Source organism: Artemia sp. Qi Xiang Cuo, chromosome 14, assembly GCF_049724085.1.
Source record: "Artemia sp. Qi Xiang Cuo chromosome 14, ASM4972408v1, whole genome shotgun sequence".
Taxonomy (NCBI): Eukaryota; Metazoa; Arthropoda; class Branchiopoda; order Anostraca; family Artemiidae; genus Artemia; species Artemia sp. Qi Xiang Cuo.
In genome coordinates this window covers 58,781,403-58,803,801 of record NC_142807.1, presented here as the reverse complement: position 1 = coordinate 58,803,801, position 22,399 = coordinate 58,781,403, and the positions used below count along the sequence as shown (strand labels likewise).

General features: G+C 30.8%; 1 protein-coding gene across 1 annotated transcript in view; it reads left to right on the top strand.

Moving 5' to 3' along the window:
• The window catches only part of LOC148944699 (ubiquitin-protein ligase E3C), a 103,553-nt gene that overhangs the window by 27,055 nt on the left and 54,099 nt on the right, over nucleotides 1-22,399 (top strand). The window contains exon 7 of the mRNA XM_089100233.1: nucleotides 3,483-3,598. Coding sequence (XP_088956359.1) covers nucleotides 3,483-3,598 — 116 coding nt within the window. The remainder of the gene's footprint in view (nucleotides 1-3,482; nucleotides 3,599-22,399) is intronic.

Below are 22,399 nucleotides of genomic sequence, written 5' to 3'. Positions count from 1 at the left end.
TTGGTATTTTTATATTTTTTTCAAAAAGAGTTAGATTTAATAGTTTTTGTCTGAGATTCCCACCAGGTTAGGTCTGAAAAATCGACTAGACTTGATGTTTCTCAGCAATTATTTCTGACAAAGGGTTATGGAACGCAACGTCGCACTGGAACGTAATGTCGCAATGGAACGCACTGGAAAGCAATGTCATTCCTCGGTAATCTTCTGCAAATAAAAGTAAACAGAATCTGTTTGGTGATAATAAATTTTTTAAATAATTAAGACTATGAAATAAATACAGTGAAAAAAATTAAGACTAATTAAGTCTAAGTGAAATAAATTAGACTAAGTGAAATAATTAAGACTAAATGAAATAAATCAAGAATAATTAAGACTGTGAAATTAAGACACTGAAATAAATTTTTATAGTTGAAATTTGAAATGATATTAAGACTGTCCTTAGTATCAAATGAATATTAATATCTTTTTGGTATTAATATCAGTAATATATTGAAATGATTTTAATCATAATAATTTTATTTTCTCCCGCTCTTGCAAGAAAGGAGAAAATTGGAGTAACAGAAAAGAAGAAAAAGTAAAACAAGAAAACTTCAGTAACAAAGAATAAAATTAAACGATAATTTCTTCAGTCGTATTCGTAAATCAGATGTAAAGGCGAAAACTCGAATAGTGTTGAAACTCCTTTTTGGCACCCTTTTGATAAACGGCACAACGACGAGCGGGTCTACCATATTTTGAGACCTCAAGACGAAGATGTTTCTCTCGTTTGCTGGGTTTTGAAGCAGAAACTTAGGTATTTTCCCGCCGTGCAAAAACTAGGGTAGCATGGTAGCCATGCTACTTGGTTGTTTTCATGGCCTAGTGAAACTTGTCGGCAGATTTTGTCAGAAAATACCAGTGCTTCCACTATCCCCGAATTTGTATGGATTTCTTCAAAAATCTATATCTTATTTGAAAAAAATGAGTTCCCTGAAAAGCCCCTTCGTCCAGGGTTGCCACTCCTAATGGTTTATCGCTAGTGACTATCACTATCCACTCCTAGTGACTATCACTTTCACTTTACTTGACATAATTTTTTCACTACTTTCCAAAGCTTTTGAATCAATTACTTACTACCCGTCAAAAACCAGAAAGAGATAATTGAAATATAGATCTATGTTAGTAAAGTGACCTATGTTAGGTCTAATTGCTCATAATTAGACCTATGTTAGTAAAGGCATAATGTTTACAAGATTATACCATTTCATCAAAGATTCTCATGGGAGTCGAGGTTAAGAATTTCATTTGAACGCGTTTATGTTCAGTGTAATTCTGAGCATCGATGCAAAGAGGGTCATTTTAGACAGCTAGTTCGTGAGTTTTAATCTTGTTTCCTATTGTTATTCCGTTTAATTTTTAAAGGTCTAGAAATATAACAGAGTTAGGTTGAAAAATTATTCTTAAATGAAAAAATTATATTTTACATGACAATTATAAAATCAAAGCATGGTACCTATGCACAGAGGGGGGGGGGATTTCATCATAAATTTAGAGGTATGTTCATTAGTGACCTATAAATTCGATGAACATACCACTCGATGCTTTTTTTATACTCTTTCTAAATATAACCGTCGTTTTAAGCAGAAATTAAATGGGCCCTTTAAGATGATACCCTTTTCTCTTATTTTCTGCAATTTTAATTTGAGTCTGAGTTTACTGTAAATACTATTTACAGTAAACAGACTGGAGTTTAGTCTGTGAGTTTGCATTTACCAGTCCCATTTCTTTGAAGCATAAATCAGGTGAGGGACTACACTTTAGAGAAACAAGCTTGCCGTATATTGAATGTTTCAAGAACGTTTGAGACTACACGGCTGAAATATCTACACTTCGTATAAAGAGAGAGGAGCCTATTCTGTGGGCTTTCTCAACGGCTTTCTTTAAAAGTCTGTGTACGAACACGCAACTCAGGTTTTGGCAGAATCTGAACTGACGATAATCTAATCTACACTTCTCCGAAAATATTGACTGGGGAAGTACCTTGAGGATTTCAGTGAGAGCACTAGAAACGTAATCCGTTTATATCCTGAGCAACTTTTTTTTTCCTTTTTGAGGGACATTTGACGAATATCAGCACCAAATGAACCGAGGACCATACCACAATCGACACTTATCTGGAAAAGAAGAGAAATATGTCCAAAGAAGAGGTCAGTGCCATGAACTAGGTTATCTGGCCATATACTATCGAGACCTAGAGCCTTTCTGCGTTTTAATGTGCGCACTATTTTAATTACAGCCGATTTAGATATCTCAATGGTATTTCGAACTTTTAATAAGATTTCTAGTTTTTCGTGCAGAGATTTATTATTTCCCTGTTGAAGCCGAACGCTGGAAACGAACACTGTAGAATTATGTCTGAACGATTCATCTTTCCGTATATCAGAGGAGCATATTTTTAACTAGTCTAGGATCCTTTGAAGAACTTCCTCATCACTTTTGGATTTTTTGAGACTTGTTCTGGAACTTTATGAGTGTTTTCACTTTTTAGTTTTTCCGTTAGATAATCGTTCTTTGTATTCCGAACCAGTCAGATTACCACTTCTGGTCTTCTTCTTCTTTAATCAGAATTCTTCTTCTGAACTTCTTATCGGATTCCTTTCGGATTTTCTACCATAACTTTGCAGTTTTTTCGCTTGTTTGACCCTAGGAAACCTGTCCCTACCTGGGTTTTGAGAACCAGGACGGATCTTACGACAGGAAGCGGATGTCTTTTCCACGGTCTTCAAATTTCGGTCAATTTATTCCAAATTTCGGTTAGTTTAGAGTGTTTTGCATTATTTACCTAGACTCAAACTTCGGCAAATTTCGGTAAATGTAGGGTGAATTTCGGTACATTTGTAATGTTTTACATTACTTAGCTAGAATCAAGGTGAACACAGCCACTCGGTGCGTCTTTTTATGCTCTTTACAAGTATACTAATCACTTCGACACCACTAACCCCACACGCTACATGACAAATGTATATCCCAAATAGTATATGCTTATATTATTTTCAATAGAAAGACTCATTCCATTTTGCTGCTTGTCTACAGTTTAGTTTAATTATTAAGAAGGAAAAAGTCGCACTAGTGAAAATACAGTGATTACATATAATTTGGGCTATATATTGGTCTATTTGAGGGGTGGGGGTAATTGTGCCGGAAGCGATAAAAGTTATGTCGATTGGTCTGACCCCCTTCATTCTAGAAAAGTAATGTAAAACATTCTAGATTTATTTATTTTTCTACACAGTAGATGGTGTAAGTAACTGGGTCTTGGGCACCGTGTAGTAGTAGCTGATAGGATGCTTTAATTATGCCAGGATTTTTTCACAAGTCTTGAAAAGTTTTCTTCACATTCACTAATCCCCCATTAGTGAATGGTTTATTTTGTGAACACTTGCCAATTTGCATTGAAATTAAATAGAATATTTAAATGCTAACGTTCTTCTTTCTTGTTGTAGATGATTTTGAAAGGACTTGACAAAGAGGACCCACGGAATAAAGAGATTATTGGCAGTATTTGCAAGATGTGTCATTCATTACTGTTAATAGCCAAATCTTCTAGCATGCATTTTGGGTGAGTAACCTGCTATTTTTCGCTGGTTTCTCGTGTTTCAGTTTCTGATGTCTTTCTTCTAGACTTTAAAAACACAAATAGCTCACGACTTGTAAATCATTTAGGCAAGATCAGTAACTAATGTAGGAAAATGAAACAAGCTTATTCGTGGTAGTCACGGCAATAACTCCTTGGATGGAGTCGTGTTCCTCCCATTCTAAGCAAATTTTAAAGTTGAGGCATTGGAGGAGTCGGGGGTGCACTTATTGTCATATTCAGGAAAAGGAAATGAAGAGGTAACAGTATGAAAATAATAAAATTTTAAGTTCAATGCGAATATTATATTTTTGAAACTACCTTGTGTTTTAGTTGCAACGCAAAGTACGCAGTAACATGACTGAAGGGGGTTGCAGCATGTCTCTTATTTGTTTCCTTTTTTTCTTGTTAGAGTTTTTTATCTTACTGTTTATTCTTACCAACATGCACTTTAGTTCTGCGCCCTTGTGTTTTCAGGCTTGTAAAAAGATGTTAAAAGATGTTAAACATAAAATAAAATGATGTTAAAAAGATGATTTTTAAAACTCCTTGGATGGAGTCGTGTTCCTCCCATTCTAAGCAAATTTTAAAGTTGAGGCATTGGAGGAGTCGGGGGTGCACTTATTGTCATATTCAGGAAAAGGAAATGAAGAGGTAACAGTATGAAAATAATAAAATTTTAAGTTCAATGCGAATATTATATTTTTGAAACTACCTTGTGTTTTAGTTGCAACGCAAAGTACCCAGTAACATGACTGAAGGGGGTTGCAGCATGTCTCTTATTTGTTTCCTTTTTTCTCGTTAGAGTTTTTTATCTTACTGTTTATTCTTACCAACATGCACTTTAGTTCTGCGCCCTTGTGTTTTCAGGCTTTTAAAAAGATGTTAAACATAAAATAAAATGATGTTAAAAAGATGATTTTTAAAACTCCTTGGATGGAGTCGTGTTCCTCCCATTCTAAGCAAATTTTAAAGTTGAGGCATTGGAGGAGTCGGGGGTGCACTTATTGTCATATTCAGGAAAAGGAAATGAAGAGGTAACAGTATGAAAATAATAAAAGAAAAATTATTTAAAATACTGTGCATCTGAAGGAATGGGCGATTCAAAGAAATACAAAAACGGCGTGATTCTGTAAAACATGGCAAATTTAAAGAAAAATTGAAAAAAATGATGAGATCTCGGGGCCCAGGGGCAACAACCAGGCTTTTAAAAAGATTTTAAACATAAAAAAAGATGATAAATTAACATCTTTTAAAAGATGTTAATTCAGAAAGTTAATTCTTTCTGTTAATCAGAAAGTGAGGATGCTTAACCTGAGCCCGCTGACACCTTCATGCATTTTTTTTTCTTCTTTTTTTTACGGGGCTTACAATTTTTAGTGCCAGCGACAGTAATGTGTTACTAGTTTTATGAATTTAATTTTTGATTTTTAAACTGATTGGAAGCCCTCTTTTGAGCTTTCAAACACTATCGCTAAAGTGGAAGGGGCTTTAACTCAAGTCTCAGTACTAATTTTACTTGCACCAAAAAATGCCAAATGTGAGTTAAATTTAATGGGAAATTAGGAGACGGGTCGCGAAAATTTTTTAGATCTTAGACAGGGGACGCAGAACTTTGAAAGCTTAAGAGGTCTGTCTTAAAAAAAAAAGATGTAAAAAAGATTTCGAAAATACGTAAATTTTTAATTTACTTCGCAAATTTTAAATCCGCTAAATTTCTTCTAATATTTCATCCAAGTTGAGACACGAGCAAATATTTATTCTACTTTATATTTTAGGTGCTTTAGGTAGACACTTTATACTTTTTCTTCTTTAGATGCTTTAATAAGCTTTGCGTCTCTTTAATATGCTTTATATGTAATAGGTTGAGTTTGTTTTATAAGTTTAATATTTATCCCAAGACAAAAGGATTCGGAGCTTGCAGATTACGATACGTGTTAATAGCTGCAAAATTCTAAATTATAGCTCATTTATTAGTATTTATTAGTATCTAAAGTCTAGTTCTAAATTCTAGTACTTTTTTGTGAAAATCATAGCAATGTATCTTTATATATCGGCTTCAAAATGGTCCTATTGGAGCAATAATTGCTGTGATCTGTATTATAGGCTCCAAGGTGTTGACCTCTGAAAATTCCATATCACGTATGTTTAAATTGAACTGTGTAAAGTTTTTCCGATCTCCTTGACAGTAAAAAAAGAAAATTTAGATACGGTGTTTTCGCTATCAAACTGGCGATACTTCTTAGTCCTTATTGAACTATGGCCAACGAATCACATAGATTGTTTTTTTTCTTCTAATTTTAAAGAGGTGCTAATTACATTATAGAGGTGCTATACATAGAGGTGTATATATACTAATTACATAGAGGTGCTAATATTTACATTACAGTATAAACCAGGAAATAATACTTGGATATAATTATTTGGATATATATCATACTTGGATATAATTATAATTCGATATAGGAGAGATTCAATACAGGAATGCGGACATGACCGCATCCAGGACATAGCTGCGGTCCCTTAGGACTTCGACTAAAATACCTCTTATGGCAGGTTTTGGACAATGGTGCAATTTACAGTGATTTAATTATAGGCAGCGCAATCGCGCTGCCTAAGTAAAGAACGATGTTGGCATAATGTATTATTATTTTTTTTTTTCCATACCAGGGCACTCCGTATCGAAGGAGTTGCCGTACAAACTTCGAAAAGGGCTCATTCGATTGAGAATTGGAATGGCTAGTGCCCTTTTTAATAGTCAAGAATAATTGGAAAGCTACTAACAGCTCTTCCACGCCCACCATTTCCCCAAACATATCCAATCAAAATATTGAGATAGCGATTTTGCTCGGCGTAGTTGATTTTCAGATAGAAAATATCTATTTGAGGAGGTTACTCCCCCAAAACCCTCATGGCAAGGGTTCTAAGTTATGCACTGGGGGCATATAAGAACGATGTCGGCACAATGTATTATTTATTATTTTTTTCCTTTAGACCAGGGCACTTCGTATCGAAGAAGTTGTCGTAGAAACTTCGAAAAGGGCTCATCTAATTGGAAATTGGAGTGGCGTGTGTCCTTTTTAATAATCGAAAGTGATTGGAAGGCAACTAACACTCTTCCACGCCCACAATTTCCCGAAACACATCCAATCAAAATTTTGAGATTGCCATTTTGTTCAGCGTAGTTGATTTCCAGATAGAAAATATGTTTTTGAGGAGGTCACTCCCCCACAACGCTCAGGGCAAGGATTGTAAGATATGCCCCGGGGGCTTACAAGATTTTTATAGGAAGTGTTGTCGTAGAAAATTCAAAAAAGGCTCATTCGATTGGAAATTCAAAGGGCTAATGCCCTTTTTAATAGTCGAAAGTGATTGGAGGGCAACTAACCCCCCTCTCATGCCCAAATTTTCCCCAAACATATCCAATCAAAACTTTGAGATAGCCATTTTATTCAACGTAGTTTTACGTTCTGGAAATTAGGTCTTTGAGAATGACAACCCCCCATAGCCCTCAAGACAAGGGTTGTAGGTTATGTCCTGTAGGCAGATACGGTTTTTATAGAAAGCATTGTCGTAGAAACTTCAAAAAGGGCCCATTCGATTGGAAATTGAAATGGCTAGTGCCCTTTTCAATAACCGAAAGTGATTGGAAGGCAACTAACACCCCTTCCACGCCCAGCATTTGTCCAAACACATCCAATCAAAATTTTTAGACAGCCATTTTGTTTTACGTACTTTGAAGTTCAGGAAATTATAGCTTTGAGCAGGAAACTCTTCCCACAGTCTTCAGGGCAAGGGTTATAAGTTATGCCCAGGGGGCATAAAAGGTTTTTATTGACATCTTTGTCATAGAAACTTGAAAAAGAGCTCATTCGATTGGAAATTCTAAGGGCTAGTGCCCTTTTTAATAATAGAAAGTGATTTAGCGGCAACTAACCCCCCTCTCACTCACACCTTTTCCCCAAACATATACAATCAAAATTTTTAGATCGCTATTTTATTCAACGTAGTTGAAAATTTTGAAAATTTGGTTCTTCAGCACGACAAATCCTCCCCCCCCCCACAGCCCTCAGGGCAAGGGTTGTAAGTTAAGCCCTGGGGGCATATAAGGTTTTTATATAAGGCGTTGTTGTAGAAACTTCAAAAATGGTTCATTCAATCGGAAATTGAAAGGGCTAGTGCCTTTTTTAATAGTCGAAAGGGATTGAAGGGCAACTAACCCCCCTTAAAGGGAGGTACCCTTATGTTAAATGCCTAAAGGGCAATTAACATAAGCTGGGCTCAAAACCCCTATGCCCTATCAAGGCCAGAACATAATTTGCACTTTACTAAAAAAAAATACAAATGAATGTGCATTGTCAGTTTATTATACATATACTGATGTTTAGTAATCAAAATGTTTTTGTATTTAGTAATCATCATTTGATTTATTAAAGTAATAAAAGTAAAACCATTTATATTTTTTTCAGTAAAGTGCAAATTATGTTCTGGCCTTAGAAAGACGTAGGGGTTTTGAGCCCAACTTATGTTAATTTCTGCTCGTTTTGAGTTTGACTCGGTTATTTATTGTAATTTCTATTTGTTTTGGGTTTCATTTATTTATCGATGCTGATTTGTGGTAGTTTTACGCTTGGTAGATTATTTGATTTGATTTTTGCTCATTTTTGTTAAATGGAGTTCTTTACTTTTCTTAGAAAAACTTATTTTTTGGAGAAAGTTTTTTTTTAATTAATCCGAAGTAAGGGCTAAATTGTTTGTCAAGTAAAGTTAAGTTGAACGGTACTTGAAAATGTTAAAATTGTTATTTTTCCGATAAATAAAACACAATTTTTTCTACACAATCCAAATCCAAAAACAGCAAAACAAGAAAAAAGGAGATACTGTGTTTTCGCAAGGGGCAATATTTTAAAGTCATTATAAACTATGGCCAGCGCATTGCATAGATAATATTTTTTCCAATGATAAAGGGGTGCTAATATTTACATACGTGCAATGCTGATTGGTTTGATAAGATGATTAAAACACACTATTTCTTGTTTTTGGGGGAAGTTCGAGGAAAGTAGGGGGGGGGGTGATGTAGAAAATTGATCTCTCCAATCGTTATTGCTATCCGGTATATTTACAAGGGAAATTCTCAAGGAAAATCAAGGAGAATAGGTTCGTAATAAAGAGTTGCCTCAAAAATAACATTTTAAAGCCTAAATATCCTAACTCTCATTGAGCCTTCAGATAAATATAGAGTGAGTTCTAGTGAAGTGGAGGGTGTGGTAGAAATTGATATCTCGAATCTATATTGATTACCAGTAATATTTACAACGGAGGTTTTCAAGGACAATCAAGGAGAATGGATTTGTAATAAACAGCGACTTATAAGTGCATTTTAATGCCCAAATATCTTAACTCCGATTAAGCCTTCAGATAATTTATAGAATGAGTTTTAGGGAAGTGGAGGGGTAGAAGACGTGGGGTGGTAGAAATTGATATCTCCAATCTTTCTTGATTACCGGTAATATTTACAATGGAACTTCTCAAAAAAAAAAATCAAGGAGATTGGGCCTGTAATAAACATTATTCATGGTACTAACCATGTTTTGTCCTTAATCTACTTGACTAAAAACATGGTAATAACAAACATTACTCATGGTAATAACCATGTTTTGTTCTTAACCTACTTGACTAAAAACATGGTAATAACAAACATTACTCATGGTACTAACCATGTTTTGTTCTTAATCTACTTGACTAAAAACATGGTAATAACAAACATTACTCATGGTAATACTAACCATGTTTTGTTCTTAATCTACTTGACGAAAAACATGGTAATAACAAACATTACTCATTGTAATAACCATTTTTTGTTCTTAATCTACTTGACTAAAAACATGGTAATAACAAACATTACTCATGGTAATAACCATGTTTTGTTCTTAATCTACTTGACTAAAAACATGGTAATAACAAACATTACTCATGGTACTAACCATGTTTTGTTCTTAATCTACTTGACTAAAAACATGGTAATAACAAACATTACTCATGGTACTAACCATGTTTTGTTCTTAATCTACTTGACTAAAAACATGGTAATAACAAATATTACTCATGGTAATAACCATGTTTTGTTCTTAATCTACTTGACTAAAAACATGGTAATAACAAACATTACTCATGGTACTAACTATGTTTTGTTCTTAATCTACTTGACTAAAAACATGGTAATAACAATCATTACTCATGGTAATAACCATATTTTGTTCTTAATCTACTTGACTAAAAACATGGTAATAACAAACATTACTCATGGTACTAACCCTGTTTTGTTCTTAACCTACTTGACTAAAAACATGGTAATAACAAACATTACTCATGGTAATAACCATGTTTTGTTCTTAATCTACTTGACTAAAAACATGGTAATAACAAACATTACTCATGGTACTAACCATGTTTTGTTCTTAACCTACTTGACTAAAAACATGGTAATAACAAACATTACTCATGGTAATAACCATGTTTTGTTCTTAATCTACTTGACTAAAAACATGGTAATAACAAACATTACTCATGGTAATAACCATGTTTTGTTCTTAATCTACTTGACTAAAAACATGGTAATAAAAAACATTACTCATTGTAATAACCATATTTTGTTCTTAATCTACTTGACTAAAAACATGGTAATAACAAACATTACTCATGGTAATAACCATGTTTTGTTCTTAATCTACTTGACTAAAAACATGGTAATAACAAACATTACTCATGGTAATAACCATGTTTTGTTCTTAATCTACTTGACTAAAAACATGGTAATAACAAACATTACTCATGGTAATAACCATATTTTGTTCTTAATCTACTTGACTAAAAACATGGTAATAACAAACATTACTCATGGTAATAACCATGTTTTGTTCTTAATCTACTTGACTAAAAACATGGTAATAACAAACATTACACATGGTAATAACCATGTTTTGTTCTTAATCTACTTGACAAAAAACATGGTAATAACAAACTACTCATGGTACTAACCATGTTTGTTCTTAATCTACTTGACTAAAAACATGGTAATAACAAACATTAATCATGTTAATAACCATGTTTTTTTCTTAATCAAATTGACTAAAAACATGGTAATAACAAACATTACTCATGGTAATAACCATGTTTTGTTCTTAATCTACATGACTAAAAACATGGTAATAACAAACATTACTCATGGTACTAACCATGTTTTGTTCTTAATCTACTTGACTAAAAACATGGTAATAACAAACATTACTCATGGTAATAAACATGTTTTGTTCTTAATCTACTTGACTAAAAACATGGTAATAACAAACATTACTCATGGTACTAAGCATGTTTTGTTCTTAATCTACTTGACTAAAAACATGGTAATAACAAACATTACTCATGGTAATAACCATGTTTTGTTCTTAATCTACTTGACTAAAAACATGGTAATAACAAACATTACTCATGGTACTAACCATGTTTTGTTCTTAATCTACTTGACTAAAAACATGGTAATAACAAAAATTACTCATGGTACTAACCATGTTTTGTTCTTAATCTACTTGACTAAAAACATGGTAATAACAAACATTACTCATGGTACTAACCATGTTTTGTTCTTAATCTACTTGACTAAAAATATGGTAATAACAAACATTACTCATGGTACTAACCATGTTTTGTTCTTAATCTACTTGACTAAAAACATGGTAATAACAAACAGTACTCATGGTACTAACCATGTTTTGTTCTTAATCTACTTGACTAAAAACATGGTAATAACAAACATTACTCATATTAATAATAACCATGTTTTGTTCTTAATCTACTTGACTAAAAACATGGTAATAACAAACATTACTCATGGTACTAACCCTGTTTTGTTCTTAACCTACTTGACTAAAAACATGGTAATAACAAACATAACTCATGGTAATGACCATGTTTTGTTCTTAATCTACTTGACTAAAAACATGGTAATAACAAACATTACTCATGGTACTAACCATGTTTTGTTCTTAATCTACTTGACTAAAAACATGGTAATAACAAACATTACTCATGGTACTAACCATGTTTTGTTCTTAATCTACTTGACTAAAAACATGGTAATAAGAAACATTACTCATGGTACTAACCATGTTCTGTTCTTAATCTACTTGACTAAAAACATGGTAATAACAAACATTACTCATGGTAATAACCATGTTTTGTTCTTAATCTACTTGACTAAAAACATGGTAATAACAAACATTACTCATGGTACTAACCATGTTTTGTTCTTAATCTACTTGACTAAAAACATGGTAATAACAAACATTACTCATGGTAATAACAATGTTTTGATCTTAATCTACTTGACTAAAAACATGGTAATAACAAACATTACTCATGGTAATAACCATGTTTTGTTCTTAATCTACTTGACTAAAAACATGGTAATAAACAACATTACTCATGGTACTAACCATGTTTTGTTCTTAATCTACTTGACTAAAAACATGGTAATAACAAACATTACTCATGGTAATAACCATGTTTTTTTCTTAATCTACTTGACTAAAAACATGGTAATAAAAATCAGTACTCATGGTACTAACCATGTTTTGTTCTTAATCTACTTGACTAAAAACATGGTAATAACAAACATTACTCATGGTAATAACCATGTTTTGTTCTTAATCTACTTGACTAAAAACATAGTAATAATAAACATTACTCATGGTACTAACCATGTTTTGTTCTTAATCTACTGGACTAAAAATATGGTAATAACAAACATTACTCATGGTAATAACCATGTTTTGTTCTTAATCTACTTGACTAAAAACATGGTAATAACCAACATTACTCATGGTACTAACCATGTTTTGTTCTTAACCTACTTGACTAAAAACATGGTAATAACAAACATTACTCATCGTAATAACCATGTTTTGTTCTTAATCTACTTGACTAAAAACATGGTAATAACAAACATTACTCATGGTACTAACCATGTTTTGTTCTTAATCTACTTGACTAAAAACATGGTAATAACAAACATTACTCATGGTACTAACCATGTTTTGTTCTTAATCTACTTGACTAAAAACATGGTTATAACAAACATTACTCATGGTAATAACTATGCTTTTTTCTTAATCTACTTGACTAAAAACATGGTAATAACAAACATTACTCATGGTAATAACCATTTTTTGTTCTTAATCTACTTGACTAAAAACATGGTAATAACAAACATTACTCATGGTAATAACCATGTTTTGTTCTTAATCTACTTGACAAAAAACATGGTAATAACAAACATTACTCATGGTACTAACCATGTTTTGTTCTTAATCTACTTGACTAAAAACATGGTAATAACAAACATTACTCATGGTAATAACCATGTTTTGTTCTTAATCTACTCGACTAAAAACATGGTAATAACAAACATTACTCATGGTACTAACCATGTTTTGTTCTTAATCTACTTGACTAAAAACATGGTAATAACAAACATTCCTCATGGTACTAACCATGTTTTGTTCTTAATCTACTTGACTAAAAACATGGTAATAACAGACATTACTCATGGTAATAACCATGTTTTGTTCTTAATCTACTTGACTAAAAACATGGTAATAACAAACATTACTCATGGTACTAACCATGTTTTGTTCTTAATCTACTTGACTAAAAACATGGTAATAACAAACATTACTCATGGTACTAACCATGTTTTGTTCTTAATCTACTTAACTAAAAACATGGTAATAACAAACATTACTCATGGTACTAACCATTTTTTGTTCTTAATCTACTTGACGAAAAACATGGTTATAACAAACATTAATCATTGTAATAACCATGTTTTTTTATTAATCTAATTGACTAAAAACATGTTAATAGAAATCATTACTCATGGTAATAACCATGTTTTGTTCTTAATCTACTTGACTAAAAACATGGTAATAACAAACATTACTCATGGTAATAACCATGTTTTGTTCTTAATCTACTTGACTAAAAACATGGTAATAACAAACATTACTCATGGTACTAACCATGTTTTGTTCTTAATCTACTTGACTAAAAACATGGTAATAACAAACATTACTCATGGCACTAACCATGTTTTGTTCTTACTCTACTTGACTGAAAACATGGTAATAACAAACATTACTCATGGTACTAACCATGTTTTGTTCTTAATCTACTTGACTAAAAACATGGTAATAGCAAACATTACTCATGGTAGTAACCATGTTTTGTTCTTAATCTACTTGACTAAAAACATGGTAATAACAAACATTACTCATGGTAATAACCATGTTTTTTTCTTAATCTACTTGACTAAAAACATGGTAATAAAAATCATTACTCATGGTAATAACCATGTTTTGTTCTTAATCTACTTGACTAAAAACATGGTAATAACAAACATTACTCATGGTAATAACCATGTTTTGTTCTTAATCTAAATGACTAAAAACATGGTAATAACAAACATTACTCATGGTACTAACCATGTTTTGTTCTTAATCTACTTCACTAAAAACATGGTAATAACAAACATTACTCATGGTACTAACCATGTTTTGTTCTTAATCTACTTGACTAAAAACATGGTAATAACAAACATTACTCATGGTAATAACCATTTTTTGTTCTTAATCTACTTGACTAAAAACATGGTAATAACAAACATTACTCATGGTAATAACCATGTTTTGTTCTTAATCTACTTGACTAAAAACATGGTAATAACAAACATTACTCATGGTACTAACCATGTTTTGTTCTTAAACTACTTGACTAAAAACATGGTAATAACAAACATTACTCATGGTAATAACCATGTTTTGTTCTTAATCTACTTGACTAAAAACATGGTAATAACCAACATTACTCATGGTACTAACCATGTTTTGTTCTTAACCTACTTGACTAAAAACATGGTAATAACAAACATTACTCATGGTAATGACCATGTTTTGTTCTTAATCTACTTGACTAAAAACATGGTAATAACAAACATTACTCATGGTACTAACCATGTTTTGTTCTTAATCTACTTGACTAAAAACATGGTAATAACAAACATTACTCATGGCAATAACCATTTTTTGTTCTTAATCTACTTGACTAAAAACATGGTAATAACAAACATTACTCATGGTACTAACCATGTTTTGTTCTTAATCTACTTGACTAAAAACATGGTAATAACAAACAATACTCATGGTACTAACCATGTTTTGTTCTTAATCTACTTGACGAAAAACATGGTAATAACAAACATTACTCATGGTAATAACCATGTTTTGTTCTTAATCTACTTGACTAAAAACAAGGTAATAACAATCATTACTCATGGTAATAACCATGTTTTGTTCTTAATCTACTTGACTAAAAACATGGTAATAACAAACATTACTCATGGTAATAACCATGTTTTGTTCTTAATCAACTTGACTAAAAACATGGTAATAACAAACATTAATCATGGTAATAACCATGTTTTTTTCTTAATCTACTTGACTAAAAACATGGTAATAAAAAACATTACTCATGGTAATAACCATGTTTTTTTCTTAATCTACTTGACTAAAAACATGGTAATAACAATCATTACTCATGGTACTAACCATGTTTTGTTCTTAATCTACTTGACTAAAAACATGGTAATAACAAACATTACTCATGGTACTAACCATGTTTTGTTCTTAATCTACTTGACTAAAAACATGGTAATAACAAACACTACTCATGGTAATAACTATGTTTGTTCTTAATCTACTTTACGAAATACATTTTAATAACATACATGGCTCATGGTAATAACCATTTTTTGTTCTTAATCAAATGGACTAAAAATATGTTAATAACAATCATTACTCATGGTAATAAACATCTTTTTTTCTTAATATACTTGACAAAAAACATTGTAATAACAAACATTACTCATGGTAATAACCATGTTTTGTTCTTAATCTACTTGACTAAAAACATGGTAATAACAAACATTACTCATGGTAATAACCATGTTTTGTTCTTAATCTACTTGACTAAAAACATGGTAATAACAAACATTACTCATGGTACTAACCATGTTTTGTTCTTAATCTACTTGACTAAAAACATGGTAATAACAAACATTACTCATGGTACTAACCATGTTTTGTTCTTAATCTACTTGACTAAAAACATGGTAATAACAAACATTACTCATGGTACTAACCATGTTTTGTTCTTAATCTACTTGACTAAAAACATGGTAATAACAAACATTACTCATGGTACTAACCATGTTTTGTTCTTAATCTACTTGACTAAAAACATGGTAATAACAAACATTACTCATGGTAACTAACCATGTTTTGTTCTTAATCTACTTGACTAAAAACATGGTAATAACAAACATTACTCATGGTACTAACCATGTTTTGTTCTTAATCTACTTGACTAAAAACATGGTAATAACAAACATTACTCATGGTACTAACCATGTTTTGTTCTTAATCTACTTGACTAAAAACATGGTAATAACAAACATTACTCATGGTACTAACCATGTTTTGTTCTTAATCTACTTGACTAAAAACATGGTAATAACAAACATTACTCATGGTACTAACCATGTTTTGTTCTTAATCTACTTGACTAAAAACATGGTAATAACAAACAATACTCATGGTACTAACCATGTTTTGTTCTTAATCTACTTGACGAAAAACATGGTAATAGCAAACATTACTCATGGTAATACTAACCATGTTTTGTTCTTAATCTACTTGACTAAAAACATGGTAATAACAAACATTACTCATGGTAATAACCATGTTTTGTTCTTAATCTACTTGACTAAAAACATGGTAATAACAAACATTACTCATGGTATAACCATGGTTCTTAATTACTTGACAAACATGGTAATAACAAACATTACTCATGGTACTAACCATGTTTTGTTCTTAATCTACTTGACTAAAAACATGGTAATAACAAACATTACTCATGGTACTAACCATGTTTTGTTCTTAATCTACTTGACTAAAAACATGGTAATAACAAACATTACTCATGGTACTAACCATGTTTTGTTCTTAATCTACTTGACTAAAAATATCGTAATAACAAACATTACTCATCGTAATAACCATGTTTTGTTCTTAATCTACTTGAATAAAAACATGGTAATAACAAACATTACTCATGGTACTAACCATGTTTTGTTCTTAATCTACTTGACTAAAAACATGGTAATAACAAACATTACTCATGGTACTAACCATGTTTTTTACTAATCTACTTGACTAAAAACATGGTAATAACAAACATTACTCATGGTAATCACCATGTTTTGTTCTTAATCTACTTGACTAAAAACATGGTAATAACAAACATTACTCATGGTAATAACCATGTTTTGTTCTTAATCTACTTTACAAAAAACATCGTAATAACAATCATTACTCATGGTACTAACCATGTTTTGTTCTTAATCTACTTCACTAAAAACATGGTAATAACAAACATTACTCATGGTAATAACCATGTTTTGTTCTTAATCTACTTGACTAAAAACATGGTAATAGCAAACATTACTCATGGTACTAACCATGTTTTGTTCTTAATCTACTTGACTAAAAACATGGTAATAACAATCATTACTCATGGTAATAACCATGTTTTGTTCTTAATCTACTTGACTAAAAACAAGGTAATAACAAACATTACTCATGGTACTAACCATGTTTTGTTCTTAATCTACTTGACTAAAAACATGGTAATAACAAACATTACTCATGGCACTAACCATGTTTTGTTCTTAATCTACTTGACTAAAAACATGGTAATAACAAACATTACTCATGGTACTAACCATGTTTTGTTCTTAATCTACTTGACTAAAAACATGGTAATAACAAACATTACTCATGGTACTAACCATGTTTTGTTCTTAATCTACTTCACTAAAAACATGGTAATAACAAACATTACTCATGGTACTAACCATGGTTTGTTCTTAATCTACTTAACAAAAAACATTGTAATAACAAACATTACTCATGGTACTAACCATGTTTGTTCTTAATCTACTTGACTAAAAACATGGTAATAACAAACATTACTCATGGTAATAACCATGTTTTTTTCTTAATCTACTTGACTAAAAACATGGTAATAACAAACATTACTCATGGAACTAACCATGTTTTGTTCTTAACCTACTTGACTAAAAACATGGTAATAAGAAACATTACTCATGGTAATAACCATATTTTGTTCTTAATCTACTTGACTAAAAACATGGTAATAACAAACATTACTCATGGTACTAACCCTGTTTTGTTCTTAACCTACTTGACTAAAAACATGGTAATAAGAAACATAACTCATGGTAATGACCATGTTTTGTTCTTAATCTACTTGACTAAAAACATGGTAATAACAAACATTACTCATGGTACTAACCATGTTTTGTTCTTAATCTACTTGACTAAAAACATGGTAATAACAAACATTACTCATGGTAATAACCATGTTTTTGTTCTTAATCTACTTGACTAAAAACATGGTAATAAAAAACATTACTCATGGTAATAACAATGTTTTGTTCTTAATCTACTTGACTAAAAACATGGTAATAACAAACATTACTCACGGTAATAACCATGTTTTGTTCTTAATCTACTTGACTAAAAACATGGTAATAACAAACATTACTCATGGTAATAACCATGTTTTGTTCTTAATCTACTTGACTAAAAACATGGTAATAACAATCATTACTCATGGTAATAACCATGTTTTGTTCTTAATCTACTTGACTAAAAACATGGTAATAACAAACATTACTCATGGTACTAACCATGTTTTGTTCTCTAATCTACTTGACTAAAAACATGGTAATAACAAACATTACTCATGGTAATAACCATGTTTTGTTCTTAATCTACTTGACTAAAAACATGGTAATAACAAACATTACTCATGGTACTAACCATGTTTTGTTCTTAATCTACTTGACTAAAAACATGGTAATAACAAATATTACTCATGGTAATAACCATGTTTTGTTCTTAATCTACTTGACTAAAAACATGGTAATAACAAACATTACTCATGGTACTAACCATGTTTTGTTCTTAATCTACTTGACGAAAAACATGGTAATAACAAACATTACTCATGGTAATAACCATGTTTTGTTCTTAATCTACTTGACTAAAAACAAGGTAATAACAAACATTACTCATGGTACTAACCATGTTTTGTTCTTAATCTACTTGACTAAAAACATGGTAATAACAAACATTACTCATGGTAATAACTATGTTTTGTTCTTAATCTACTTGACTAAAAACATGGTAATAACAATCATTACTCATGGTAATAACCATGTTTTGTTCTTAATCTACTTGACTAAAAAAATGGTAATAACAAACATTACTCATGGTAATAACCATGTTTTTTTCTTAATCTACTTGACTAAAAACATGGTAATAACAAACATTACACATGTTACTAACCATGTTTTGTTCTTAATCTACTTGACAAAAAACATGGTAATAACAAACATTACTCATGGTACTAACCATGTTTTGTTCTTAATCTACTTGACTAAAAACATGGTAATAACAAACATTACTCATGGCAATAACCATGTTTTGTTCTTAATCTACTTGACTAAAAACATGGTAATAACAAACATTACTCATGGTACTAACCATGTTTTGTTCTTAATCTACTTGACTAAAAACATGGTAATAACAAACATTGCTCATGGTACTAACCATGTTTTGTTCTTAATCTACTTGACAAAAAACATGGTAATAACAAACTACTCATGGTACTAACCATGTTTTGTTCTTAATCTACTTGACTAAAAACATGGTAATAACAAACATTACTCATGGTAATAACCATGTTTTGTTCTTAATCTACTTGACTAAAAACATGGTAATAACAATCATTACTCATGGTAATAACCATGTTTTGTTCTTAATCTACTTGACTAAAAACATGGTAATAACAAACATTACTCATGGTAATAACCATGTTTTTTTCTTAATCTACTTGACTAAAAACATGGTAATAATAATCATTACACATGGTACTAACCATGTTTTGTTCTTAATCTACTTGAAAAAAAACATGGTAATAACAAACTACTCATGGTAATAACCATGTTTGTTCTTAATCTAATTGACTAAAAACATGGTAATAACAAACATTACTCATGGTAATAACCATGTTTTGTTCTTAATCTACTTGACTAAAAACATGGTAATAACAAACATTACTCATGGTAACTAACCATGTTTTGTTCTTAATCTACTTGACTAAAAACATGGTAATAACAAACATTACTCATGGTAATAACCATGTTTTGTTCTTAATCTACTTGACTAAAAACATGGTAATAACAAACATTACTCATGGTACTAACCATGTTTTGTTCTTAATCTACTTCACTAAAAACATGGTAATAACAAACATTACACATGGTACTAACCATGTTTTGTTCTTAATCTACTTGACAAAAAACATGGTAATAGCAAACTACTCATGGTACTAACCATGTTTGTTCTTAATCTACTTGACTAAAAACATGGTAATAACAAACATTACTCATGGTACTAACCATGTTTTGTTCTTAATCTACTTGACTAAAAACATGGTAATAACAAACATTACTCATGGTAATAACCATGTTTTGTTCTTAATCTACTTGACTAAAAACATGGTAATAACAAACATTACTCATGGTACTAACCATGTTTTGTTCTTAATCTACTTGACTAAAAACATGGTAATAACAAACATTAGTCATGGTAATAACCATGTTTTGTTCTTAATCTACTTAACTAAAAACATGGTAATAACAAACATTACTCATGGAACTAACCATGTTTTGTTCTTAACCTACTTGACTAAAAACATGGTAATAAGAAACATTACTCATGGTAATAACCATGTTTTGTTCTTAATCTACTTGACTAAAAACATGGTAATAACAAACATTACTCATGGTACTAACCATGTTTTGTTCTTAATCTACTTGACTAAAAACATGGTAATAAGAAACATAACTCATGGTAATAACCATGTTCTGTTCTTAATCTACTTGACTAAAAACATGGTAATAACAAACATTACTCATGGTACTAACCATGTTTTGTTCTTAATCTACTTGACTAAAAACATGGTAATAACAAACTTTACTCATGGTACTAACCATGTTTTGTTCTTAATCTACTTGACTAAAAACATGGTAATAACAAACATTACTCATGGTACTAACCATGTTTTGTTCTTAATCTACTTGACTAAAAACATGGTAATAACAAACATTACTCATGGTACTAACCATGTTTTGTTCTTAATCTACTTGACTAAAAACATGGTAATAACAAACATTACTCATGGTACTAACCATGTTTTGTTCTTAATCTACTTGACTAAAAATATGGTAATAACAAACATTACTCATGGTACTAACCATGTTTTGTTCTTAATCTACTTGACTAAAAATATGGTAATAACAAACATTACTCATGGTGCTAACCATGTTTTGTTCTTAATCTACTTGACTAAAAACATGGTAATAACAATCATTACTAATGGTAATAACCATGTTTTGTTCTTAATCTACTTGACTAAAAACATGGTAATAACCAACATTACTCATGGTACTAACCATGTTTTGTTCTTAATCTACTTGACTAAAAACATGGTAATAACAAACATTACTCATGGTACATAACCATGTTTTGTTCTTAATCTACTTGACTAAAAACATGGTAATAACAAACATTACTCATGGTACTAACCATGTTTTGTTCTTAATCTACTTGACTAAAAACATGGTAATAACAAACATTACTCATGGTAATAACCATGTTTTGTTCTTAATCTAATTGACTAAAAACATGGTAATAACAAACAATACTCATGGTACTAACCATGTTTTGTTCTTAATCTACTTGACGAAAAACATGGTAATATCAAACATTACTCATGGTAATACTAACCATGTTTTGTTCTTAATCTACTTGACTAAAAACATGGTAATAACAAACATTACTCATGGTAATAACCATGTTTTGTTCTTAATCTACTTGACTAAAAACATGGTAATAACAAACATTACTCATGGTACTAACCATGTTTTGTTCTTAATCTACTTGACTAAAAATATGGTAATAACAAACATTACTCATGGTACTAACCATGTTTTGTTCTTAATATACTTGACTAAAAACATGGTAATAACAAACATTACTCATGGTACTAACCATGTTTTGTTCTTAATCTACTTGACTAAAAACATGGTAATAACAAACATTACTCATGGTACTAACCATGTTTTGTTCTTAATCTACTTGACTAAAAACATGGTAATAACAAACATTACTCATGGTACTAACCATGTTTTGTTCTTAATCTACTTGACTAAAAACATGGTAATAACAAACATTACTCATGGTACTAACCATGTTTTGTTCTTAATCTACTTGACTAAAAACATGGTAATAGCAAACAATACTCATGGTACTAACCATGTTTTGTTCTTAATCTACTTGACGAAAAACATGGTAATAACAAACATTACTCATCGTAATAACCATGTTTTGTTCTTAATCTACTTGACTAAAAACATGGTAATAACAAACATTACTCATGGTACTAACCATGTTTTGTTCTTAATCTACTTGACTAAAAACATGGTAATAACAAACATTACTCATTGTAATAACCATTTTT